Source organism: Hypanus sabinus, chromosome 26 (genome assembly GCF_030144855.1).
Source record: "Hypanus sabinus isolate sHypSab1 chromosome 26, sHypSab1.hap1, whole genome shotgun sequence".
Classification (NCBI taxonomy): Eukaryota; Metazoa; Chordata; class Chondrichthyes; order Myliobatiformes; family Dasyatidae; genus Hypanus; species Hypanus sabinus.
Genome location: NC_082731.1, coordinates 37011424 through 37039300, shown reverse-complemented (window position 1 = coordinate 37039300; position 27877 = coordinate 37011424). Strand labels below are relative to the sequence as shown.

The 27877-nt window shown below is 50.6% G+C and overlaps 1 protein-coding gene across 5 annotated transcripts in view; it reads left to right on the top strand.

The window, feature by feature from the left end:
- LOC132381452 (uncharacterized) overlaps nt 1-27314 on the top strand; it is a 56093-nt gene extending 28779 nt beyond the window's left edge. For 3 of the 5 annotated variants that reach the window (XM_059950868.1, XM_059950869.1, XM_059950867.1), the window contains 6 exons: nt 1913-3681; nt 7905-8128; nt 14315-14445; nt 16085-16214; nt 19741-19866; nt 25146-27314. In XM_059950868.1, the coding sequence (XP_059806851.1) occupies nt 2373-3681; nt 7905-8128; nt 14315-14445; nt 16085-16214; nt 19741-19866; nt 25146-25283 (2058 nt within the window). In that variant the 5' untranslated portion in view covers nt 1913-2372 and the 3' untranslated portion in view covers nt 25284-27314. Of the gene's footprint in view, nt 1-1912; nt 3682-7904; nt 8129-14314; nt 14446-16084; nt 16215-19740; nt 19868-25145 lie in introns of those variants that run through there. The other 2 variants (XM_059950871.1, XM_059950870.1) reach the window with 2 other exon arrangements.
- The last annotated feature ends 563 nt before the right edge of the window (nt 27315-27877 follow it).

The following is a 27877-nucleotide window of genomic DNA, read 5'->3' as shown; positions in this document are numbered from 1 at the left end:
GGATGATCAGCCAAGATCACCATGAATGGCGGTGCTGGCTCAAAGGGCTGAATGACCTACTCCTGCACCTATTGTCTATTGTCTTGTCCCGCTCTCTAAGTCAGGCAGTTACCAATCTTTTTGTACGCCATGGACCGATACCATTAAGCAAGGGGTCCGCGGACCCTAGGTTAGGAACCCCTCCGCTAAATGAGGAAGTTCCCCCTCATGTTCCTTTTAGGGGTTTTTCACCTTTGACCCTTAACCCACAACCTCTAGAATCTTTCTTGCTCCGGGTTCCGGTGTGCTCAGTCGCTTGCGCCTCTGTCAGTATGAAAATCAGTATTGATTCACCCAGCTCGGCACTGTGGGGGTGGCACGCTGTGGCAGATACTGATCGTAGAACTGAAACGGATTCCACACTATTGTGGACCGCACTGCCGGCATTTTCAATTCAATTCGAGTAGTTAATTGAATTAACGGAATTCAAATTCACCCCCAGGGCCAGTAGGATTTGAACTCTCGTCTCTGGTTCACTGGTGCAGTCAAGCAGAGTCCGCGAAGCCTGAGAAATGGTTCTCTTTTTCATGAGGATGGGGTTGGGGAGGCGGGGTGGGTCGGATTTAACACCGGACCAGATTCCAACCGAATCAGATTTAATATCGCCAGCATACGTTGTAAAATTTGTCAACTTTGCGGCAGCAGTACAATGCAATATCTGATAATACAGAAAAAAGAAAATGAATTACTGTGTATATAAATATATATATGTATAGAGAGAGAGAGAATATATTAAATAGTAGTAAACTTTTAATATATAGATAGTTAAATAAGTAGTGCAAAAATAGAAATAAAAAAAAGTAGTGAGGTAGTGTTCATGGGTTCAATGTCCATTCAGAAATCGGATGGCAGAGGGGAATACTCATTGTGTGTGCCTTCAGGCTCCTGTACCTCCTTCCTGATGGTAGCAATGAGAAGAGGATATGACCTGGGTGGTGGGGGTCCTTAGTAATGGATGCCGCCTTCCTAAGGCACTGCTCCTTGAAGATGTCCTGGATTCGACGGAGCCTAGTACTCATGATGGAGCTGACGTATTTTACAACTCTCTCGCTTACTTCAGTCCTGTGTCCCTCCCCCCGCCCCCGCCCCCATACCAGATGGCGATAGAAACATAGAAAACCTACAGCACAATACAGGCCCTTTGGCCCACAAAGCTGTGCCGAACACGTCCCTACCTTAGAAATTACTAGGTTGACCCATAGCCCTCTGTTTTTCTAAGCTCCATGTACCTATCCAAAAGCCTCTTAAAAGACCCATCGTATCCACCTCCACCATTGTTGCTGGCAGCCAATTCCGCACACTCACTACTCTCTGAGTAAAAATGTTACCCCTGACATCTCCTCTGTACCTACTCCCCAGCACCTTAAACCTGTGTCCTCTTGTGGCAACCATTTCAGCCCTGGGGAAAAGCCTCTGACTATCCACATGATCAATGCCTCTCATCATCATATACACCTCTATCAGGTCACCTCTCCTCCTCCATCACTCCAAGGAGAAAAGGCCGAGTTCACTCAACCTATTCTCATAAGGCACGCTCCCCAATCCAGGCAACATCCTTGATGCAGCCGGTGAGAATGTCCCCTACGGTACATCCGTAGAAATTTGCGAGTGTTTTTGGTGACATACCAGATCTTCTCAAAACTCCTCAGGGACTTACTGCTGCTGCCGTGCCTTCTTTGTAGCTGCATTATTAGGTCGCACACGATGCACAGACTGCGGGACGAACTCTGCAGATCGGAGGGACAGAAGCAGTCGGCGTTTCAGGCCGAGACATTTTCCCCGTCCTGCTGAATTCGTCCAGCACTCTGTGTGTGTGTGTGTTGCTCAAGTCTGCAGAACCTCTCGCCTCTCTAACCTGTCTTCCTCTGTTCAGTCCTGCAGTCGGATCCCGGGTCCACCAGCTCTGCCGCTGCTGCCAGCCGCACGCCCAACACGGGTCAGAAGGATTGGGAGCACCCGGCCCCAGCGCGCTGGTAATCGGACAGAAGAACAGGGGTGGGGGCAAGAAGTCCTCACCCGCTGCGTTCCGCCAGCTTTTCGTGTGTGTTGCTTGAATTTCCAGCATCTGCAGATTTCCTCGTGTTTCCGAGTTTTCACCCCCCCCCCCCCCCGCGGGCACTTTCAGAGGCAGCTTCCCCGCAGAGACTTTGACGGGCCACAGTGAGCTGGTGAAGGGACGGGGACGGCAGGGTGGGGCGAAAGGAAGAGGTTTGAAGCTCAGTGCCGCTCTGGGGGCGGCGGGAGTGGATGCCGGGGAAGGGGTGACGCTTTGGGACGGGGAGGGCTTCCTAGGGCGCCCTTTGCCTTCAGATGGGGAGAGGGCCTTGGCGTTGATGGAAGTGATGCTGTCGGGCCGCTCCCTCTACGGTGCCAGCTGCCTGCCCCCCGGCTCGGGGGATCTGGTGAGTCGCCTCCCCCCACAGGGCAAGCCTGGCAGCAGACCCTGGACACCCCTCCGCCCCACCAGGAGAGGCATCCAGGCCAATGGCTGCTGCTGGAGACGGGGCCCTCACAGCCTGGCCGAGGACGGAGCTCGGCCCTTGAAGCTGGTACCCCTCCCGGGCCGGCTCACCGGCGGGAGGGGCGAGGAAGACGGCAGTGTTGGTCCCGGAAGGCCAGGGCTGCCGGCTGGTCTTTTAGCTCACAGAGAGGGGTGGAGTCCCACTCGCGGAGCTCCAGCCGCTGGGGAAGCAGAGGGTGGGTCTCGCCGCGGAGCTGGTCCTGACACAGGGGTAGGGGATGGGCTCCATGATGGGGCTGATTCTGCCACAGAGATAGAGGGTGGGTCCTGTCGTGGAGCTGGTCCCCACACGGAGGTGGACAATGGGCTCCACGATGGAGCTGGTCCCCACACGGAGGTGGACAGTGGGTCCTATCACAGAGCTGATTCCCTTTCAGAGGTAGAGCATGACTTCGATCCCAGACCTGTGGCACAAAATGGACACTCACACAGAGCCGGCTTTTCAGTGGAGGCAGGTGGAGCTGGCCAGATAGAGGAGAAAGAGCTTGGGGCCCGTGATAGAACTGGTCCCAGGGTGGAGCCAGGTGTTGAGCCGGGCCAAGGAGCCAGTATAGTCAGTGAATGCTATCAGAGAGCGGAGCTAAATTGTGAGCCCTGTCACGGAGCAGGCTGGGGGGGAAGCTCACAAGATAACGAGGACTATGTTGGCAAAGATGGCACATCCACAGGCCCGATAGAACTCCAAGAACAGCAGTTCATGGTTCGAGGTATCGAGGACAGCGACGAGCAAGCTACAGAAACGACTTGCCTGTCAGAAACCCACCCACACACAGCCCACAAGCACTGCAGTCCCGCTTCAGGCACTGACCTGCATCCCACAGGCCTGGTAACCATGGCGACAGCCAGGAGGGATGGCCAGGCCCCCGGTGCCTCCCTCCAGCAGAGCGGGGAGCCTGAGGAGGCCGAAGATGACTTTGGGACGTTTGAGAAGGCGGGGAACCTGGTGCTCTGGGCCGAACCTGTCGGCCCCTTGTGGCTAGAGGACGAGAGGCTGTTAGGCCAGTGCGGAAACACAGCTGCAAAGAATCAGGCGGCCGGCAAGGACACGGACCACCATCGATCATGGGGACCTTGGCCCGACAATCTCAAAGAAACTGCACAGCACAGAGCAAGCCTTCACGGTAAACACTGGGGGTGGGGGGGTTGTTGAGGCCTAGTGTGCAAGGCTTTCTGCTGGTGGAGTTCGGTTGACCACAACTATTGGCTCCTTGGCCACACTGCTCAGTTTTACCAATTCCATTTTCCTTATCAGTGTTGGCTAGGCCCCACTTGGAATACCCTGTGTGCAGTTCCAGTCACCACGCTACAGGGGGAGATTAAGCTGGAGGGGGAAAAGTTTTCAAAGGGTGTTGCCAGGTTTGAAGGGCTTGAGTCACCAGGAGAGGCTGGATAGGCCTGGGGCTGTTTTCCCTAGAGCACAGGAAACCAAGAGGTGCAATGGCAAAAATGTATCGGATTATGGGAGGATTGGAATTGGGGACGTTCACAGGCCGGACGGAACCCCAGCAGCAGCAGTGGGTGCACCGAGGTATCCAGGTCGAGACAGGAAGGACTGGCCTGCCGAAAACCCATCCATGTACAACCCACAAGCAGGCCGGAAGGTTAATTGGTCATTGTAAGTTGTCCCGTGATTAGGCTAGGGTTAAATCAGGGGATTGCTGGGCGGTTCTGCTCAAAGGGTGTCATCTGCGCTCCATCTCAGTAAGTACACACACGCGCGCGTACGTACATTGAACGAAGATGAAGATCAAGTTCAGGTTCACGTTTAATTGTCCTCCAGCCACACACAAATACCGCCAAATCAAAGAGCATTCCTCCAGGGGCCTAGGTGGTCGTGTTTAAAACTAGAGGGCGTAGGTTAAAGGTGAGAGAGAGGACATTTAGAGAGTTCCTCCCGCGAATCGCTCGCTGCTCCAGATTCCGGCTCCTGTGCCTCCAAGTGTGAAGGGGACCTCCGAGGGGGAGGGTACTTTGTCACACAGAGAGCAGGTAGCAGCTGGAAAGAGTTGCCAGAGGCAGGCATAGTTACAGCATCCAAAGAGGTACCTGGTCAGATGGATGAAGGAGCAGGCCGTAGAGGGGTGCCAAAGTAGCGTGGCGGTTAGCGTGTCACCATTACAGCTCGGGGGGGGGGGGGGCCAGGGGTCAGAGTTCAGTTCTGGAAGAGGTCTGTACGCCCTAACGGTGGAATGAATGGGTTTTTCACAGGTGCTCCGGTTTCCTCCAAAGACGTAACGATCGGTGGATTAATTGGCCATCGTAAATTGTCCCATGATTAGGCTATGCTTAAATCAGTGTTTGAACATAGAAGATAGAATAGTACAGCACATTACAGGCTCTTCAGCCCACAATGTTGTGCCAACCCTCAAACCCTGCCTCCCATATAACCCCCCACCTTAAATTCTTCCGTATATCTGTCTAGTACTCTCTTAAACTTCACTGGTGTATCTGCCTCCACCACTGACTCAGGAAGTGTATTCCACGCTCCAACCACTCTCTGCGTGAAAAACCTTCCTCTAATATCCCCCTTGAACTTCCCTCCCCTTACCTTAAAGCCATGTCCTCTTGTACTGAGCAGTGGTACCCTGGGGAAGAGGCACTGGCTGTCCACTCTTTCTATTCCTCTTTTGCTGGGCAGCCCGGCTGAAAGGGCCGGGAGGGCTTCATCAGCACAGTTTATCAATCAATAAATAAATGTGGAATCAATATTACAATCAAGTTCAAGTTTAATTGCCATTCAGCCATACATGAATAGAGGGCTATGTGGTAGGGTAATTCTAGGCAGCTTCTAGAGTAGGTTACATGGTCGGCACAACATTGTGGGCCGAAGGGCCAGTGATGGGCCGTAGATTTCTATTTTCTATATGATGTATACAGCCAAATGAAACAGAGTTCCTCCTGGGTCAAGATACAAAACACAACACCGACAGTCATTCACAGTACAAAGCACATACAAGATGGCAAATACATGCTAAGAAATACATTATGGTCCAAGTTAGCTTTATTTTGTCACGTGTGCATGGGAGCGGCGAAATGCGTCATTTTGCACCAACATCCAACACGGTCCGGGGACTGTAACGGGGGCAGTGCCGTAAATCAGTTGTGCTAACCACTGCGCCGCCCTGATTAGTTTGGGCAGGTGGGTTAGTATCAATGGGTCCATATAGACAGGATGGGCTGAAGGGCCTGCCTCTATGACTCCCTCCCTGCATTTGCAGTAGTGGGGTTTCTGATGGGTTGGACCAGGAAACCAGCTGGGAACCAGGAACAGAGAGCCCCGCAGGAAGGCCACCATCTCAGACCCCCTTAGCACCCCACACACACAGATTTCTGGAGGAACTCAGCAGGCCGGGCAGCGTCCATGGAAGGAAGGCGATGGGTGAAGCCAGGTGGGTGGGAAAGGTCAAAGGCTGGAGAGGAAGGAATCTGAGAGGACAGGAGAGTGGACCATGGGAGAAAGGGAAGGAGGAGGGGTCCCGGAGGAAGCCATGGGCGGATGAGAAGAGGTAAAAGGTCAGGGTGGGGACTAGAGGGAGAGGGGAGAGGGGAGAGGGGAGTTTATTTTACCCAGTTGGAGGGTCGAGCCTTCCCCGACAGCCTCACCTTCCACAGTTTCTGCTGATACCCAGGGGGTAAGGTGAGAGCTTCTCCCCCCCCGAGCTTGATCGCACCCTTCCTACGCCGTGGTGGACCGGAACTGCACACGATATTCCGAGTGGCACTGGGCGAGGAACTCCCCCCTCCTTTTCCGGAGCTTCCTGTTGTGGCCTGGGGGGCTCTTACTGAGCAGGGCGAGGCTATTGGCCCTTCAGCCCTTCAGAAAATAGAAACCTACAGCCCATCACAGGCCCTTCGGCCCACAATGTTGTGCCGACCATGGCACTTTGAGGGGGGCTGTACCCCCGCAGAATCTGAATCAGGTTTACTATCACTAACAGATTGAATGTGGTGAGACTGGTTTTGTGGCATCGGTACAGTGAAACACATTACTATAAATTACAACAAGGAATATTTTAAACATAAGTAAATAGTGCAAAAAGAAAGGAAAATTGTGAGGTACAGTACTGCACAAAAGTCTTGGGCACATATATATAGGGTGCCTGCAGTACTGTAGTAATTTTATGTTTTGCACTGTCCTGCTGCCACAAAAAGAAAAACAAATTTCATGACGTATGTGAGTGATGATAAACCTGATTCTGATCTGGGTCTCTATTGTGGACTGAGAGTGGGAAGGCGGCAGAGAGAGGGGAATCATGGTTGGGAAAAGGGGAAGGGAGAGGGGAATCATGGTTGGGAAAAGGGGAAGGGAGAGGGGAATCATGGTTGGGAAAAGGGGATGGGAGAGGGGAATCATGGTTGGGAAAAGGGGATGGGAGAGGGGAATCGTGGTTGGGAAAAGGGGAAGGGAGAGGGGAATCGTGGTTGGGAAAAGGGGAAGGGAGAGGGGAATCGTGGTTGGGAAAAGGGGAAGGGAGAGGGGAATCGTGGTTGGGAAAAGGGGAAGGGAGAGGGGAATCGTGGTTGGGAAAAGGGAAGGGGAGGGGAATCATGTTTGGGAAAAGGGAAGGGGAGGGGAATCATAGTTGGGAAAAGGGAAGGGAGGAGGAGGAAGCGGGAAGCACCAGAGAGACATTCTGTGATAGTCAATCAGGTTTAATATCACCAGCATATGTTATGCAGCAGCAATACAATGCAATACATAATTTAAAAATTGTAAATTACAGTGCAAAGTACATATCTATATAAAAAGTTAAATTAAATAAGTTGTGCAAAAAAAAAGAGTGGGGAAAAAATGTAGTGAGGTATTGTTCATGGGTCAGTGTCCACTCAGAAATCTGCTGAACCAATTGTTCAGAATCAAATGGCCTTGCCTGATGTCTCGGGGCTGGGCACTGCCCCGACACCCCTCCTCTGCCCCCTGTCCCACAGCGCTCCACGCTCACCGTTCCCAACATCCTTTGCTCCCTGCAGATTTACAAACTCGCTCTCTAAATACAGTACTGGGCAAAGGTCTTAGCCACTCTAGTTATATAGGGGAAAGACTTTTGATAATACTGATGCTATTTGGGGATATCAAGTGATTTGGGGAAACCCTATTCTCATTTGGATGACTTTCCTGTTGTACATCCTGTTGATTATAAAGCACTATAAAGAGCACATTGCATGTTTAGATGAAGACGATAACGTAATGATTTTTACTCCTCATGCGTGTGAGGGATGTAGGAAATATGGTCAATTCAAGGGATGATACCAGGCTGGTTTGTCGAGGCTCTAAGCTCTGACCTCAGGAATGGGGACGCCAAGGGCCACTCTGTACCGGATGTCTGTTTGTCGCCCTCTCCAGGGTCTCCGGACGGCACGGTGGAAAGCTGGGAGAGCAGAAGCCCGCACCTCAGCCCCTCCCTCACCTCTGGGGGCGGCTGGGCGGTCTTTGACGGTGCCTGCCAGGGCGGCGGCTTCAATGCTTTCTCCGTGGGCGAGCGGGAGCTGGGGCAGTGCGGGGCCGGGGAACAATGGTGGCCTGCTTCTTGCCCAGTTGCAGTGGCTTCTGAGCCTTCGCCAATCAGGGTAAGTGACCCAGTTTCAGTGCTTGGTTGGCACAGCGGACGTACCTTCACACACCCACGACTGGAACCACCCATTATTTAACCTTGAAAATACAGTGAGAAACTGGCCCCTCCCCTTCGAACCGCATCACCCATCATCCCCCAATATAAACCCTAGCCTAATCACGGGACAATTTACAATTACCAATTAACCTCCCAATGGGTAAATCTTTGTACTGTGGGAGGAAACCGGAGCACTTGGAGGAAACCCCTGCATTCCACAGGGGAGGGGGGGCATGCAGACTCCTTACAGGTGACGTCGTGATTGAACTCCGACCTCTGACACCCCTGAGCTGTAATAGCGCTAACAGCTACGCTTCCATGACGCCAGCCCACCCTGTGAGCACACCCCTCTGCTCCCCGCCCCCCGTGCAGACTTCACAGACCATCTCCTCCAAAAGTAGGATCAATCAGGTTTGTGGGACGGTCAGCAGAACCAAGTTAGCAGACTCACGTCACAACTGGCAGCTAATCGAAGCTCGCGCTTTATCGTCTCTCTGCACAAACAACAATGTAACAACTTCGATCTCAGGCCGACAACTTAAAGCATGAATTCCACTCTTCCCCCTGTACCCATGCTCACTCATACCATTTCTCCAATTTATAACACGGAAATCGAGCCCTCCTGTTGGGCAGATGATCGATCCTTTCTTCTCCCTGTATCAGGAATGGGGGATCTCCCTTGCAATGGTTCAGTCCCTTGCATTTGAAGCTCCTAACTCTTATAGTGTTCCTCATCAGTTCAAATCATCCACTTCATTCCTGTTGGCATAGACTTCATCTCACTGACCTATAATACCTTCCGAGGACTACACACTTTAGGTGACTCCTTTTGTTCTCTTCAACTCTGGTGCAAACCAGACAGACCAGGTCACTCGGTCACCACGCCGAGATAACGAGACTACTCCTACAAACCGGCCGTTATGCACAACTCAAACCTGAACATGATCTCAGGCTTTGTAGCCCAACAGTGGAAACTCCTTGCATTCAAGTTCAATTGCTCCGGTTAGCTTACCCCAGGGGCAAGGATCAGTTCTGAAACAGTTCACAAGATGGAGGCTGCAGAGCGACTTCGCAAAATGGCAGCCTCCATTCCTTCAAGTGCATGGCAAGCACAAGGACAACTGGTTTTGTCTGCTTCCGCTGTCCTTGACTCGTGCGAATTTGATGTTGTCTTCCATAGTTTAACTCCTCCATGGCCAACAGATTGGCAGCTGCTGACTCCGCCTCCTGTCTCAGGCCAACACTAATAAAGCATTGACATTCAGCAGGAGTTCCCAACCTTTTCTAAGCCGTGGGCCAATACCATTCATGGTCCCTAGGTTGGGAACCCCAGGAATTCAGAAAGCCAGAGCATAATGTAAATTAGCAACTTGATTTATTAGAACATTAGAAGGTTTTTGGCAAGAACAGGCCATTTGGCCCATGTACTCTTGTGTCTGCATCTGAGTGGTGGAGCAACAACCTCTCAATCAGTGTCATCAAGACCAAGGGACTGATTATTGACTCCAGGAGAAGGAAACCAGAGGCCCTTGAGTTAGCCTTCATCAGAGAATCAGAGGTAGAGAGGGTTAGCAACTTTAAATTCCCGTTACTATTTCAGAGGACCTGTCCTGGTCCCAGCATGTAAGTGTAATTATGAAGAAAGCACGACAGCCCCTGTACTTCCTTAGGAGTTTGCAAAGATTCAGCATGACATCCAAAACCTTGGCAAACTTCTATAGATGTGTAGGGGACAATATATTGACTGGATGCATCACCCCGGCCTGGTATGGGAACACCAATGCCTCTGAGTGGAAAATCCTACAAAAGGTAACGGATTCGGCCCAGTCCATCACGGGTAAAACCCTCCCAACCATTGAGTTCATCTACATGAAACGTTGTCGCAGGAAGGCAACATCCATCATCAGTTTTCCGCACCACCCAGGCAATGCTCTTTTCTCGCTGCTGCCATCAGGAAGAAGGTACAGGAGCCTCAGGACTCGCACCACCAGGTTCAGGAGTAGTTACTACCCCTCAACCATCAGGCTCTTGAACAAAGTGAGATAACCACATTCATTTGCCCATCCATTGAGATGTTCCCTCAACCAATCATCTCACCTTGAGGACTTTATCTCGTTATCTCATGTTCTCGTTATTTATTGCCATTTATTTACATTTGCATTTGCACAGTTTGTTGTCTTCTGCACTCTGGTTGATCTTTCATTGATCCTGTTGTAGATACTATTCTACAGATTTGCTGTGTATGCCCGCAGGAAAATGAATCTCAGGCTTGTATGTGGTGATGTGTATGTACTTTGCTAATAGAAGTTACTTTGAAATTAAGGTACAATTAAAATCTTGGTTTTGGACACTGTCCATACAGATCATCTCATCACATCAATATGCTGAGGGAGCATTGATGTATGTAGAATGTAGTATGTAGCGCATGGAATGCACTGCCTGAGTCAGATACACTAGTGAAGTTTAAGAGACTACTAGACAGGTATATGGAGGAATTTAAGGTGGGGGGTTATATGGGAGGCTGGGTTTGCAGGTCAGCACAACATTGTGGGCCGAAGGGCCTGTACTGTGCTGTACTGTTCTACGGTCCTATGGAATAACGTGTTACAATTACAGAGAAAAGTGCAATGCACGCAGACAATAAGATGCAAGGCCGTAACAAGGTAGATTGTGAGGTCAAGAGTCCATCTTTGTAGTCCTAGGGGAATTATTCAATCATCTGATAACCTCCAGATGGAAGCAGTCCTTGAGCCTGGTGGTACATGTTTTTACGACTTTGCGTCTTCTGTTTGATGGGGAGTGGAATGGGGGACCGACCGTCTGGGTTGGACGGTGGGTCACTGACGCCGCAGGAATTGGTCTCTGTGATGTGCGGAGTTGTGCCCGCAGCTCCCCGCTGGTTCCCTGCCACCTGGGGCAGAGCGGGTGCTGCCCCAAGAGGTGGCGAGTTGCTTTCTGCAGCGCGTGGACAAGGACGGCCGGAAGTCAGCGGGGACCTGCTGAATCGCTTTGGCCTCCTGACGAAGCAGAGGTGCCGGTGAATTTAATGACAAATAACCATCTCTGCAGGTCGAGCAGCAATGGTGGGGGCGGGGGGAAGGAATTGTCACTGATTTGGGAACAAGATCCTGCAACAGGGTTTTAACCACAGAACGATTACAGCACGGAAACAGGCCATCTCGGCCCTTCTAGCCCGTGCCGAACGTTTACTCTCACCTAGTCCCACCGACCTGCACTCAGCCCATAACCCTTTCCTGTCCATGTACCTATCCAATTTTACTTTAAATGACAATATCGAACCTGCCTCTACCACTTCTACTGGAAGCTCGTTCCACACAGCTACCACTCTCTGAGTAAAGAAGTTCCCCCTCGTGTTACCCCTAAACTTTTGCCCCCTCTCAACACATGTCCTCTTGTTCGAATCTCCCCACTCTCAATGGAAAAAGCCTATCCACGTCAACTCTATCTATCCCCCTCATAATTTTAAATACCTCTATCAAGTCTACCCTCAACCTTCTACGGTCCAAAGAACAAAGACCTAACTTGTTCAACCTTTCTCTGTAACTTAGGTGCTGAAACCCAGGTAACATTCTAGTAAATCTCCTCTGTACTCTCTCTAATTTGTTGACATCTTTCCTATAATTCGGTGACCGGGACTGTACACAATACTCCTGAAATCTGAAATTTCCCCATGACGAGGAAGCAGGATCATGGGGTTGGAGAGTGACTCGGAGGACACTGAATATGAATAATCATATTTACAAACAGCAAAAGATTCGCCCAAACACCTAAGTTCCCCCAGGTTACACAACTACAAAGTTAAACGGTCAGCAAACAGATACTTAGCTAAGAATGCGGGCAGGCCTTCTGAGTCTGGAGGATACTTTACCAACGGTCTTTCAGCAATGGTTGCAACCTCAGTGTGAATTGTGTCCAGGGAATAAAAGGAGAGAGAGAGAGAGAGAGAGAGAGAGCCTCCTCTGATGCTCTTTAAACCTTGTCCCCCCCTCCATCCAGTACCATATCATCCACACAATAAATGATTTCTCAAGTCATTGAGATGCAGGTGACTAGAAAGTTGCCAATGGCTGTAAGAGGAGAGCGAGGGGCGTAGAGGTGCAGGGACTTAGAGAGGAACTTCCAGGGGTCAGTCATCGAGTTACACAGCTGACCCATCTCAGCTCGTTCCAACCTTTCCAAACCTTCCCCGTCCACCTTGTCTAGAGACGAGGCTGCTCACGAAGAGGTGACGAAAGGCAGGACCGGTCTCACAAGTAGAGCTGTGCACCTCTCCAGCGACCCGGGTCAGATCCTGAGCACCGGCACTGTCTGCGAGGAGTCTGCACGTTCTCCCTGAGGGAAGAAACCAATGGTGCAAATGGGTGGTTTATGGTCGGCACGGGCCCAGCGGGCCGAAGGGCCTCTTTCTGTATTGTGTGCCTCCACGACTGAGCGAAAGGCCAGAATTGGAAGAGTCCAGATATCTCAGGACTATAATGGGTTACAGAACCTGGAGGAGAGCAACATTGGTATAGCAGTCAGCACAACGCTTTACGATACAGGCGACCCGGGTTCGATTCCTGCCAATGACTGCGAGGAGTTTGTACGTTCTCCCCATGGCTGCGTGGGTTTCCTCCCACAGTCCAAAGACATAAAATTGGCCATTGTAAATTGTCCCGTGATTAGGCTAGGATTTCTGGGCAGTGGGGCTCGGAGGGCCGGAAGGCCTAATTCTGCGCTCTATCTCAATAAATAAATAACCAACCCTAAGAGGGCAAATGGAGGATTGGGAAGCCAAGGCAGTGTTGCACTTGAAGTCAGTGTCTTCAGCGAGCATAGAGCCGACAGTGGCTGCCCCCTTAAAGCAGCCTGCGAGGGGCTTCACCGGAGATGGGTGGCCGCAGAGGGGATGGAATTGATGGCTTTGTTGCAAAGTTTGCAGATGATATGAAGATAAGTGGAGGGGCAGGTAGTTTGAAGTACTAAGTAGAGAGGCTACAGAAGGATGTAGACAGATTAGGCAATGAAATGGAATCCAGTGTCGGGAAGTGTATGGTCATGCACTTTTAGTAGAAGGGACGAAAGGATTGACTATTTTCAGAATGGAGAGAAAATACAGAAAACTGAGGTGCAAAGGGACTTGGGAGTCCTTGTGCAGGATTCCCTAAAGCTTAATAGGCAGGCTGAGTCTGTGGTGAGGAAAGGAAATGGAATTTTGGCATTCATTTCAAGAGGATGAGAATACAAAGACAAGGATGTAATGTTCAGACTTTATAAAGCACTGATGGGGCCACACAGGGAGTACTGTGAGCAGTTTTGGGCCCCTTATCTTAGAAAGGGTTTGCCCCTTGCAGCCGTCCAGGAGGGGAGACACCAGAGGTGGTGTGGCCTGGCGTCCATACGATCCAGCCGATCAATGCCTCTCATGACCTGATACACCTCTGCCAGGTCACCTCTCATCCTCCGCTGCTCCACGGAGAAAAGGCCGAGTTCACTCAACCTATTCTCATAAGGTACGCCCTCCAATCAGGGCAACGTCCTCGTAAATCTCTTCCGCACTCTCTCTACAGTATCCAGATCCTTCCTGTAGTGAGGCGACCAGAACTGAGCACAGTACTCCAAGTGGGGTCTGACCAGGGTCTTATACAGCTGTAACATTACCTCTCGGCTCTTGAACTCAATCCCACGGTTGATGAAGGCCAACACACCATACACCTTCTTAACCACACTGTCAACCTGTGCAGCTAAGTGTGTGCGTGCAGAAATTTGTCTGTGGCCTGCTGAGATCTGCTTGCTCTTTCCGACGACACCAATGCACCATCAATTTGCCGGACATGTCACCCAGGGACTTGGGCTATGTATATATTGTTTTTTGTGTGAGTGACTGTATTTTTGTGCTGTCCCATGTTGGCCCTTGAAGAACGCTATTTAGTTTGGCTGTATTCATGCGCAGTTGATTGACAATTAAACTTGAACGACCTCGGCAGGTCGTCCGAGGGCCGAACTGACCTCAGCCTCCAGCCCACTGTCTGTTGTGCCGAGACCTACCGGGGTTTTTTAGACATCGGCGAGCGCTTTCCTTCGGCCTCTTCGTAGCGCTGGCTGTCGGCACTGACCCCCCCCCCACTCTCTCTCTGGTTTCCAGGGTTACCTGCGGTCCGTGCTACGCTCCTGTTTCCCCGCCGTCCCCACCGCCAGCAGCTCCCAGGTCGCATTCCCCACGCTGGAGCGGGTCCTGAGTGGCACCGAGGAGCGAGGGAGCGAAGAATTCTCCAGGTAACCCGCCAGTCCGGCGTTGGGCCCGCGGAGCAGCTCGGACATGTCGGACGGGACCCTGGTCCAGCTTACAGGCCGTGTGCAAATGTGAATTGCATCGCGTGGAATTACAAAATGCTCGAAACAGGCCACTTATATGCCAACTGAGGCCCAATCGGAGGTTCGCGTTTCACAGAGGGAGTGGTCGTCGTAGTGAGGCAAGGCACAAAATCAGGCCTTTCGGCCCACAAGTTCCATGCTGACCACCCAATAACCATTTTGCTCCCCCCCCCCACCTTTCCATCAACTCCCCTCAGATTCCACCCCCCACCCACCCACGCACAATTAACCCACCAGCCTGGTAGGAGAATGAGGGGCAGATTTGAAAGAGGTGTACAAAACTAGGGTAAATGCAAGCAGCTTTTTTTTAATCCCTCCTGAGATGAGATGAGAACTAGAGGTCACAGGTTAAGGGTGAAAGGTGAAAATTTTAACGGGGGAGAGTGTTTCACTCATCGGGCGGTGTGAGTGCAGAACGAGCTGCCAGTTGTTAAAACTTAGGAGATTTTTGGATAAGTACGTAGACAGGAGGGGTTTGGCGTGTTATGGCCCAGGTGCAGGATATTGGGACCAAAGGGCCATAAGATATAGAAGCAGAATGAGGCCATTTGTCCCATCGAGTCTGCTCCACCATTTCATCATGGCTGATCGATTTTCCCTCTCAGCCGCAATCTTATACCTTCTCCCCGTATCCCTTCATGCCCTGAATCTATCAACCTCTGCCTCAAATCTTAATTAAAAACTTGGCCTCCACTGTAGCCCGTGGCAACGAATTCCACAGGGTTTACCACTGCCTGGCTAGAGAAGTTCCTCCCCATCTCCATTCTAAAATGACACCCCTCTATTCTGAGGCCGTGTCCTCTGCTCTTCGACTCCCCCACCACAGGAAGCATCCTCTCCATGTCCCACTCCATCGAGGCCTTTCACCGTTCGTTAGGTTTCAATGAGGTCACCCCTCATTCTTCTGAATTCCATTGAGTACAGGCCCAGAGCCATCAAACACTCTTCACATGACAAGCTGTTCAATCCTGGGATCATTTCACGAACCTCCTTTGAACCCTCTCCAATGTCAGCACATCCTTTCTAAGATAAGGGGCCCAAAATTGCTCACAATACTCCAGAAGTGAGGCCTCACCAGTGCTTTATCAAGCCTCAGCCTTACGTCCTTGCTTTTATAAACTAGTCGGAATGTAAGTGCCCGACTATTATTCCAGGCAGAGTAATGGTTCAGCAGGGTCTAGATGGGCCAAAGAGCCTTCTTCTGCGCTGCACAGCTTTGGGATTTGGGAGGAAACTGGAGCACTCAAGGGAAACCCCACGCGCCGTTGCAGGGAGAGCATGTAAGCTGCACCCAGACAGTGCCAGCGGTCAGGATCGAACCCGGGTCGCTGGCACAGCTCGACCAGCCTTGCCAACCTGAGTCATGGTGCCCCAGCCTGCGCTGGCTGGCCCAGCCCTCTCCTCCGGTCGTGGTTGTATCCTCTCCGAGAGAACGCCCGAGGTTTGCCTCGCTGGGGGCAGCTGCTGTGGCGACTCCCGGGAAGGTGGGGGTGGGTGAGGATGTGCCGAGTCCTTCATCTCCTGAATCGTTCTGTTGCAGCGGCCGGGCCCGCGAGCTCTGGGCATCACTGCAGGACACGGACGAGGCGGTTGGTCTCAAACACACAAGGGCGCGCTGTTGGAGCCACCGGCTGCTCTTGGCCTCTTTGCAAGTGGATCCTGAAAACATGGTGAGTCATATATACACAGCCAGGGTGCCTGAGACTTCTGCACAGTACTGTAGTAATTTATGTGTTGCACTGTACTGCTGACGCAAAAAAAAAACAAACTTCATGACACACGTGAGTGATGATAAACCTGATTCTGATCTGGGTCTCTATTGTGGACTGACAGTGGGAAAGGGGCAGGGAGAGGGAAATCGTGGTTGGGAAAAGGGGAAGGGAGAGGAGAATCATGGTTGGGAAAAGGGGAAGGGAGAGGGGAATCGTGGCTGGGAAAAGGGGAAGGGAGAGGGGAATCATGGTTGGGAAAAGGGGAAGGGAGAGGGGAATCATGGTTGGGAAAAGGGGAAGGGAGAGGGGAATTGTGGTTGGGAAAAGGGGAAGGGAGAGGGCAATCATGGTTGGGAAAAGGGGAAGGGAGAGGGGAATCGTGGTTGGGAAAAGGGGAAGGGAGAGGGGAATCGTGGTTGGGAAAAGGGGAAGGGAGAGGAGAATCATGGCTGGGAAAAGGGGAAGGGAGAGGGGAATCGTGGCTGGGAAAAGGGGAAGGGAGAGGGCAATCATGGTTGGGAAAAGGGGAAGGGAGAGGGGAATCGTGGTTGGGAAAAGGGGAAGGGAGAGGGGAATCGTGGTTGGGAAAAGGGGAAGGGAGAGGAGAATCATGGTTGGGAAAAGGGGAAGGGAGAGGGGAATCGTGGCTGGGAAAAGGGGAAGGGAGAGGGGAATCATGGTTGGGAAAAGGGGAAGGGAGAGGGGAATCATGGTTGGGAAAAGGGGAAGGGAGAGGGGAATCATGGTTGGGAAAAGGGGAAGGGAGAGGGGAATCATGGTTGGGAAAAGGGGAAGGGAGAGGGGAATCATGGTTGGGAAAAGGGGAAGGGAGAGGGGAATCGTGGTTGGGAAAAGGGGAAGGGAGAGGGGAATCGTGGTTGGGAAAAGGGGAAGGGAGAGGGGAATCGTGGTTGGGAAAAGGGGAAGGGAGAGGGGAATCGTGGTTGGGAAAAGGGGAAGGGAGAGGGGAATCGTGGTTGGGAAAAGGGGAAGGGAGAAGAGAATCGTGGTTGGGAAAAGGGGAAGGGAGAGGAGAATCGTGGTTGGGAAAAGGGGAAGGGAGAGGGGAATCATGGTTGGGAAAAGGGGAAGGGAGACAGGAGGGAGGACATTCTGTGATAATCAATAAACCAGTCGTTTGGAATGGAGTGACCTTGCCTGCTGTCTCAGGGCTGGCTGTGTCTGTACCTGTGCCAGCCCCGCTCGGCACATCTCTGCCACCTGTCCTACACCCCTCCCGCGACGCTCCACCCTCGCCATTCCCAACATCCTTTGTTCCCACCAGATTTACAAATTCGCTCTCCAATTCAGGTTGATAAACACAGTACTGTGCAAAATTCTTAGGCACCCTAGCTATATGTACTTGCCCAAGAGTTTTTCAGCACAAAACTGTTTTATCAGATGTACATCGAAGTGTGTTATTTGTGTTAACAAACCACATAACCTTGGAGGGGGAGAGCAAGGGAGGGGAGCACACACACTCCGGCGCCAGTATAGCATGCCCACAATGTTTGGCAGAACACATCGAGCAACACCAGCCCCTTTCCTCCCTCCCACCTACCCCCTCACGCAGACAGTCCTCTAACTCTAGGCCAGGCTTCTGGGCCTCCCGCCACCAAGCTTCAACTTCCGGGCTTCCGATCAACCTCCGGCTTCCAAGATTTGGTATCGACTCCCGGACAGGACCCTGAGCTCCTGATAAACTCGAGGTTTGAACTCCAGATCCTCCGACTGACCGGCCCTTTTGCCTCCCACCCTCAAGGCCTTCGAGCGCCAAGCAGAGGCCTGGACCGTGGGTGTCCGTCATTACCCGACAGTGCCATGGGTCTTCAATGTTTTTTAAATTGAAGGAGCCCAATCATCCCGTTGAGTCTGTGATGGCTCTGTGAACTCAAGTTTCAGCACCTTTTTCCTTTGACCCCCAAAGTACATAGAGCTTCATCAACATCAGAATCGGGGTTCTTGCTCCTGCTCCCGGACTGTTATCCCAGGGAACGGGTGGGTGTCCTGGACCTGGCCAAGTGCCTTGGGGCTGGACGGAGGTGGCTGTCCCGGGGCTGAGTTCTGAGGTTAGGAGCAGGCCAGGCTTGGGGAGGGCTGTGAGCGTGATTGACGTAGCAACTCCACTATTCATTATAATTCCCATTCCCAATCCGACCTGGTGTCTTCCTGTGCCAGGATGAGGCCAACCACAGGGTGGAAGAGCAACACCTTATATTCCGTCTGAACACAATAACACTCAGTAAACCTGCTACTGCGGCTCCAAAGCCGCGAATGCGCCTGATCTAAAGGGAAAATGGATCATTTCCCGACCCTTTCCCTCCTGCCGGTTCTCTCTCCCTCCATTCCCTTTCCCTACATTTTTGTATTTGTCGCCCACTCTTCCTCCCACCTCCGCCTCACTCTCCTCCCCCATTGATCGCTTCGAAGTTCAAAGTAAGTTTATGATGAAAGCACACCGATGTCACCAGACTGTGCCCTGAGATTTATTCTCTTGCCGGCATTCGCAGTAAATACGTGAAACACAGCAGAATAAATGAAAGACCATCAGGACGGACAAACAACCGGTGTGCAAAAGACAACAAACTGTCCAAATACGTAGAGAAAAAAATAATCAAATCAATAAATGAAAAGCAGCAGGAATATGTTGAATTAAAAGAGGAAACTGAAAGACTGTGGAACATGAACAGGGTTTATATTGTCCCAATAGTAATATCTACACCTGGTATCAGTCATCACACAATCGCATTAAACAATTAGGCCTACACGGTAATATTTATGTAAATCTTCAGAAAGCCACAACATCAAACACCACGAGAATAGTCCGAAAGTTCCCAGCAATTGAGAAATGAGTGAGCTTGGCTATGCCCGTACCTCAGGTTTTACCAGCTTGAGCTGAGAGAAAAAAAAGATAATAATAAATAAATAAGCAGTAAATATCGAGAACATGAGAGAAAAGGTCCTTGAAAGTGAGTCCATAGTTCAGTGAAGTTATCCCCTTTGGTTCAAGAGCCTGATGGTTGAGGGGTAGTAACTGTTCCTGAACCTGGTGGTGCGAGTCCTGAGGTTCCTGTACCTCCTTCCTGATGGCAGCGAGAAGAGAGCATGGCCTGGGTGGAGTGGGTCCTTGATGATGGACAATAGACAGTAGGTGCAGGAGTAGGCCATTCAGCCCTTCGAGCCAGCACTGTCATTCAATGTGATCATAGCTGATCATCCACAATCAGTACCCCGTTCCTGCCTTCTCTTCATATCCCTTGACTCTGCTATCTTTAAGAGCTCTATCTAACTCTCTCTTGAAAGCATCCAGAGACTTGGCCTCCACTGCCTTCTGAGGCGGAGCATTCCACACATCCACCACTCCCCGGGTGAAAAAGATGGATGCTGCTTTCCTACATCAGTGCTCCATGTCAATGTGCTCAACTGTGGGGAGGGCTTTACCCGTGAAGGACCGGGCTCTAATTCCTCTTGCTCCACGTTACAGGATCCTCCCGCGGGGCAGACGGTGGCACCGGGCTCTTCCCCTCAGCTCCCCAGGGAGAGGAGGGCCGAGCTGGATCCTTCTGCGGTGGCGGTAGGCCCAGACTCCCGGGAGTTGATGTTGATCAAGGTAAGTCAGATGGTGAAATTCGCCCTCAAAATTCCTCTGAAGGATTAGGACGGGGGGTTAACATTGGTGGGACGGGTTGAGGAGTTTGGTTGTGGTGTTCGCCGAGATTGGCAAATAGTTTGCAGACATTTCATCACCAGTCGAGGTGACACCCTCAGAGCGCAGTTGTTGGTGTTTCTCTCGGGGAGGGCTCGCGCTTATATCGCCCTCCCCACTCACTTGCCTCGGCCTTGATTGGCTACCCCTTCAGTTGACCTTTGAATTCTATCGGCTCGGGTTTCGTAGGTGGCGCCTATTTCGACATGTTTATTTACGGAGTCAGCAGTCAGGAGAGAACCTCGCTTCTACAAATTCTCGTGCCTGCTTCGTGTACGCCTGTGCCAGAACCCCTGCGGTGTCCCAGTCAGAGTGCTGACCTTCTCGGCCTTCACGTACTGAGATCAGCGACAGCAGATCACGTCTCCGTACCACCAGTTCCTGTTCCCGCGGACGAGTTGAGAGTTTATGCCCCATCTGGCTGATGTAGCTCTTGCTGTGGTCTCCACAGGAGATCCTGTACACCTCTTTGCTTTTGTCAGTTGTCCTTGCTGGTTCCTTGTTTCTTGGGACCAGCTTCCTTAAAGTCGCCCTTGGTTTGTGGGTGGTTGTGATGCTGTGAGGTTCGAGCAGTCGAGCTGACATTTCTGGATGTAGGGCAAGGTCACTGGGGTCTCTCTTCCACCCATCAGAGATATTTACCAGGAGCATTGTGTACACAGGGCACTCAGCATTGTCAGTGATCCCTCCAGGCTCGACAAGAAGCTCAGAGACCTCGGCCTTCACCCTGCCTTGTGCAGCTGGATCCTGGACTTCCTGTCAGATCGTCAGCAGGTGTGAAGAGTGGTCTCCCTCCCCTCCAACCCTCAATGCAGGAGCCCCTCAGGGCTGCATACTGATTCCCCTCCTTTACTCCCTGTATCACCACCCACAGCTCCAATCTGCTAATTAAATTTGCTGATGACACTACATTGATTGGCCTTATCTCAAACAATAACGAGGCAGCCTACAGAGGAGAAGTCATCACTCTGACACAGTGGTGTCAAGAAAACACCCTCTCCCTCAATGTTGCAAAAACAAAGGAGCTGGTTGTGGATTACAGGAGGAATGGAGACGGGCTAACCCCTATTGACATCAATGGATCTGGGGTTGAGAGGGTGAACAGCTTCAAGTTCCTCGGCATCCAAATCACTGAGAACCTTGTGTGGTCTATACACACAGGCCGTGTGGTGAAAAAGGCAGAACAGTGCCTCTTTCACGTCATACGGTTGAAGAAGTTTGTTATGGGCTCCCATATCCCAAGAACTTTCTACAGGGGCACAATTGACAGCATCCTGACTGGCTGCATCACTGCCTGGTATGGGAACTGTACCTCCCTCAATCGCAGGACCCTGCAGAGAGTGGTGCGGATAGCCCAGCGCATCTGTAGATGTGAACTGCCCTCTATTCAGGACATTTACAAAGACAGGTGTGTAAAAAGGGCCCAAAGGATCATTGGGGACACGAGTCACTCCAACCACAAACTGTTCCAGCTGCTACCATTCGGGAAACGGTACTTCAGCATAAAAGCCAGGACCAACAGGCTCCAGGACAGCTTCTTCCAACAGGCCATCAGACTGATGAACTCACGCTGACTTGAGTGTACTCTATATTACATTGACTCTTCTATTTATTATGAATGACTATGATTGCACATTCCACATTTAGACGGAGACGTAACGTAAAGATTTTTACTCCTCATGTATGTGAAGGATGTAAGAAATAAATTCAATTCAATGCAAGTTCATCTAACATCTCTTTGACAGCCCAACAGTCAGGCAGGAGGTGTTGTAGCATTGGGACAAGAGCTGTAGGGAAGGGAAGTATCGTCTCCCTCCAGGCCGTAAGGCCACTGAGATCCCTCCCACCACCCAGGTCTCACCACACGTGAGGCACCAGTAGCGTTATGCTGTTCGCTTCTTAAATTGTGTCGTAAATGCCCCTCATTATACGTTAACTACTTGTGGCAATGCTACTTTGCATGTTGTGCGTATCAGTTATCTGGAGCTACCTAGGTCCAGAGGGAGATTATTTCATTGCAGTGTACATGTGTGTGGTTGAATGACAATTAGTTCACTTTGAACTTGAACTTACTCTGTGTTCCCTGTGAACCTCCTCCATCCCTCTCCTCACACTCCCTTCTCCTCCATTCATGGGGTAACCCCGTCACCCAATGCAGGGTGAATACCCCTCTCCGCTACCCTTACACAGGGATGCCTTTGAAGGTATTTGGCCTACCAATAAACAATGAAAGTGTTGACGTGTGGCCTAGCATTTTCACCTTCTACTGATTGACACGTGGCCTAGTGGATAAGGCATCGGTCTAGTGATCTGAAGGTCCTGGAAATAGACAACCTACTAACTCTGTTCCCTTTCTTTTTTTTTACAATATTTTTATTCAGAAGAAAAAACAAGATTTACAGAGTGCAACACATAGATACATCTCAACATAAAGAGTGTATGTTCATCTATTGTAATAAAATTGATCAAAATGGTACAGCACATCACATAAAGGTATACCACTCTGTAATCAAAAATTTAAAGATAGGTCGTACACCATAAAAGAAATTTTTTTATATAAAAAGTCAACCCCCTACCGACTACCAAAGAAAAAAGCTGATGGATGATAATGGATAATTCTCTTTTAGCAAGGACAGCAATCTTTCTTAAATGGAAGGAGTCTACCCCTCCTACACATCTTCAATGGCTATGTGATATTATGTCGTATTTAAATTTAGAGAAGATCCGCTGCTCAGTCTTAAATTCGAAACAATCTTTTTATGATATCTGGGGACCTTTCCTAAATTACTTTTCCAATTTATAAAGTTTAACAGTGCACAGACTTTTATCTATATTTCTATTTTCTCTTCTTAAGCGAATATGTTTTTTTTCTAGTAGAATTATCTCTGCTGAAAGCCAAGGCCATATCTATAACAAACTGAGCTGCAGGCTGATTTCTGTACGAGAAAACCCAATATTAATCCTTTGTCTATCAAAATCTTTAACTCACAGTATATTCCTCCACAAACACACTGCCAGGGGTGGTGGTAGAGGCAGATACACTAGGGACACCAAAAAGACTATGAGATAGGCACATGGATGAAGCAAAAATTCAAGCTCAAGTTTGTCTCATTGACTTTCAACCATACATGAATGCCCATGAATACGGCCAAATGAAACAGCGATACTCTGGGGTCAAGTTGCAAAACACAGTACCAACAGTCACACACAGCACAAGGCACGCATAGTTCTTACAAGATATCGGTGAAATTTGGCTGCACGGAAAAAAAAATGTAATCCCAGACCCGGAGTTCATGAATATTGCCCCAGTCTGCTGCTGAACGCAGTACAGCTTGTCTTCTGCCGAGCGAACACTGGGGGCAGCACTGACCTCGGCTTGGATGCCGCACCACACCGCCCCCTGGTGCTCCGGAGGAGCACACCGTCTCTGACGCCTCTCTCCTGGACTCTGCAAGCAGGCAACACCGCTGCCTGAGGCCGAGTCCTCGCCATTGACCGAGGCCACGCGGCTCCCCCGCAGGTCTGCCAGTAAATCAGTGAACCAGACTCGCAGTATTCCACCTTAACAGTGTCCGACAGGGCCTTACAAACACAGGAAAAGTGACTAAGATGCTTGCAAGGCCATGTGGGAGGGAAGGGTTAGATCTGATCTTGGAGCTGGTTGAAGGTTTGGCACAGAACTGCGGGCCGAAGGGCTTGTATTCTTCTATTGTTGAGCTCCACAACTCCAGCCTCTGTCTCGCTGATCGTTGTTGACTGGTATTGGTACTGGAATTGGTTTAATATTGTCATACGTACAAGGGTGGGTGAGGGGGGGAATGGGGATACATCTCTACCAGAGGATTTGTAAGTTATTCCTTCCCTCCGCTAGTCTGTAGCCTGGGCAAGGTGAAGCACCTGCTCAAGTCAAGTCAAGTTACTTTTATTGTCATTTCGACCATAACTGCTGGTACAGCACACAGTAAAAATGAGACAACGTTTTTTCAGGACCATAGTGTTACATGACACAATACAAAAATTACTACGTAAAAAACTACACTAGACCACAGACCTACCCAGGACTGCATAAAGTGCACAAAACATTGCAGGCATTACAATAAATAATAAACAAGACAATAGGGCAGTAAGGTGATCAGCCCCCCTGATCAGGGTCACGTGAAGCCATGGGAGTGATGAGCAGCCGGTACAGATCACAAATCCTGGTTATGCAACCACTGACGCCAGGCAGACAATCTCTGAAGAGTATTGATAATGGCTGGGGGGTGGTTACCCATCTTGTAAAGACACTGCCCAGAAGGCAATGGCAAACCAGTTCGGTAGAAAAAATTGCCAACAACAATCACGGTCATGATCGCCCACGTCATACGGCACGAACGAAGGAACCGAGATTCTGTGCAAGGTTTGCGTTGCACCACTGGCAGCTCTGGCTGCAGTTATGTCAGCTTGAAGTCAGAGAGATACAGGACAGAAAAAGGCCCTTCTGAATCATTCACACACAAAAAGTTGCGTAGATAGCACAGTTAAACAGAGTCTTTTACCCAGGGTGGAAATGTCAAGGGTTAGAGGGCGTAACCACAAGGAAAGAGGGGAAAGTTTAGAACCTGATTCAGATTTATTAACATGGGCATATATCGTGCAATTTGTGATTGTACCTGGCAGACTTTTCTACAGAGGTAGTTTGCCATTGCTGCCTTCTGGGTAGTGTCGGGGGGCTAAGCAGGTGCTACACCTTGCCCAAGGGTGACCTGCAGGCTAGCGGAGGGAAGGAGTGCCTCACACCTCCTTTAGGAGAGATGCATCTCCACTCCGACGCCCAGGGAACTACATTAATACATTAAATACATTAAAAATAGTTTACATACAGGTTTTGTCTGAGCTGGTGGTGTAGTGGCACCTGCATCAGAGGTGAGTGGTCCTGGGTTCGAATCCGTCCTACTCCATCCGTGCTGGGTCGAGCGTCGAGCTAGCAACTCAGCCTCATAAAAAAACCCCAGACAAATGCTAAAACAGCGAGGTTGCCGCCCGATGCACCAAATTTCTGTGAGGAGAATATATAGATTATAAGCCCCTCCTCGTGGGGCTGTGATTCACTCAGGGCAGGGAGGGCCTGGGCCCAGGTCAGATACAGAGTTAAATTCGCTCTACGTGTCCTGGCCTCACACACTTGCCTTTCTCTGTTCCAGAACTCCTTCCCCCAGCACCAGACGAATGGTTTCAGCCCAAGCCACAGGATCCAGGCCTTCTTTTATCACTGGGCACAGACCGATAGAAGTGGGAGGTGCAAGGCTCCGTATGACGTCAACAAGAACTTCACGGCCTAGAGGACGAGGGGCCGGAGCCGTCTGAACCCCTGTGGAACTCTGACTTTTAAAGACGTCTCCGAGCTTTGACATCCACTGTCTGGAACGACTGACTGCCACTGGGACGACTGTGGGGACTGTTCAACCCTCTGAAAGGAATAGAGCGAGATTCTTGAAACGGCTGACGGCAACATAGTGTTTCCACCTGTGTTTCAGGTGCAACTCCGTCCAAGAGGAAGGAGCAGACTTAGGCCATTCAGCCCATCAAATCTTCTCTGCAGTTTGATCGTGTGTCACTGCCCATTATGCTTCTGGCATTTAGGGCAGCAATGAAGGTCCTCCATCTCTGGCGGTGTTCAGGGCTTCCTTCATCCTATCAGTAGCATCCTCTCGGTTTTCACTACTGTCAGTCATGCAAGTCCCGGGTGGAGACTCAAGAATACCGTCCCAATCAGATTAGAAGGGTTCTTCATTGCTATTTCCATAACAATTTTGTTTGACCAGTCCGGGTTGTTAGCCCTGAGCTGAACCCCCAAATCTGGTGGACCACTCTTAGTCTGACCTCTACCCTTTGACCTGTTTGGCATGGGTGACCCTACCAGGAGCATAAAGCCCTGACTCCAACCAATGTAGCTCTCCATGTCACTGAGGCACGCAAGCCTCCGAACCCTACGACAAGGTTGTAGGCCTCTTGGAGGTGCCATTCCACCTTGGCTGATGTATTACCCCTCTCAACCCCATTCTCCTGCCTTCTCCCCGTAATCTTTGCCTGCCTTATTAATCAAGAACCTCCGCTTTAAATATACCCAATGATTTGGCCTCCACAACAACGAATTCCATGGATTCACTACCCTCTTGCTGAGGAAATTCCTCCTCAGCTCTGTTCTAAGGGGACATCCTTCTATCCTGAGGCTTTGCCCTCTCCCACTATTGGAAAGCTCCTCTCCACATCCACTCTAATGGGCCTTTGAATATGCGAAGGGTTTCAATGAGATCCCCCCCTCGATCTTCAAAATTCTGGCGGGTACGTTTTCCCAAAATCATTCACCTCCAAAGCAGACCAGAGAAGCAGGGGTTGTTTTCTTTGAAGCAACAGCTAGGGACAGACTTAGCAGAGGTGTTTAAGATGCTGGGATTGGGAAGCCTATGTCTTATGATCTTATGGTCACGGGGAGAAGGTGGGGGAATAGGTTTGAATCAGCCATCCTCGGACTCGATGGGCTGAATGGCCTAATTCTGCTCCCATATCTTACAGTGTCGTGGAAGCAATTTGTTTGGCGTGTGTTTCACGGACTGGGGACAAAGCTGAAGATATCCTCCAGGCCAGGGTTACTGTGAGGGATAAATTGCTTATGTGGAGGGAGGCTGTGATCTGGAAGACATTATCTGTGGGGCCGTTGGGAACAGAGTTAATCAGAAAGGAATGGGAAAAGAAGGCAAAATTGGACTGACCTGCTAGACTGGACTCGATGGGCTGAATGGCCTCCTAGCTTGCTTAATGATCATCCATCAACGTGTGGGTCACAGGGCCCCCAGCTCTGACGCGAGGCAAGGAGAACAGGATTTGTGCAGGGCACGGGTAACCGCGGCTGGGCCCTGGAGAGGGGTTCTCTGTCTCAGCGTAGCGGGCAGCGGACGGGAGGTTCCCTTCCCAACCTCCGGAAGATCAGGCAAGTGGTTGGGATGGTGGGCGGGCAGTCCGAGCTGAGAGCACGTTGTCGCTGGTCGGAGATCATCCACGGGAAGGGAAGTGAAACGGAGGAAAAGTCATCGCCCTCCTCCTCACCGCGGACAAGCGGACTGTTAACTGCTCCAGAAGACCTGGAATAAAGCAACGAAAGTTAGCCACGAACCACAGAGAGCCAAGTGGCTTTGACTGAACGTGCTTAAAAGTGAAAGATTAATAGTATAAGGTTCCGATACAGAGTGCTTGAAAAGTTTGAAGTTCCAAGTAGAATTTACTATCAGAGTACAAACATGTCACCACATGCAACCCTGAGATTCCCTTTTCTTTCCCCTGCAGGATCTACCCCTGTTAAATAATCTGTGTTTAAAATATCCATTTGATCTGTCTTTATTCTACAGCATTTTATTTTTAATTTAGAGATGCAACAAGGTATGAACCTTTTCGGCCTACCGAGCCTGGCTGCCTAGCAACCCACCAATTTAACCCTAGCCTAATGGCAGGAAAATTTACCGTGACCAATTAACCTACTAACCGGTACGTCTTGGCGCTGCGGGAGGAAACTGAGGCACCCGGGGAGGAAACCCACGCGGTCACAGAAAGGAGAACTTAAGTTCCTTACAGAGGATGTTGTAATCAGGAAATTGGAAGGGGAAGGGTGGTAGAGACATTCCTGTCCATATCGTTGATGCTAAGGTCGAGAGCCTGTCCTGATCCAATCATGATGGTGTCACAGCTGGGAAAATTCACCAACACCTCCACTGCCTCAGGAGGCGAGAGAAACTCGGAACCATCCCCATCGAGTCTCACCGGCTTTTATTGAGGCACCGGAGAAAGCTTTCTCTCTGGACGCATTGCACTGACCACAAGGAACTGCAGAGAGGCAAAGTTCAGCACACGGCGGGGAAACCAGCCTCCCTCCCCACTGTCT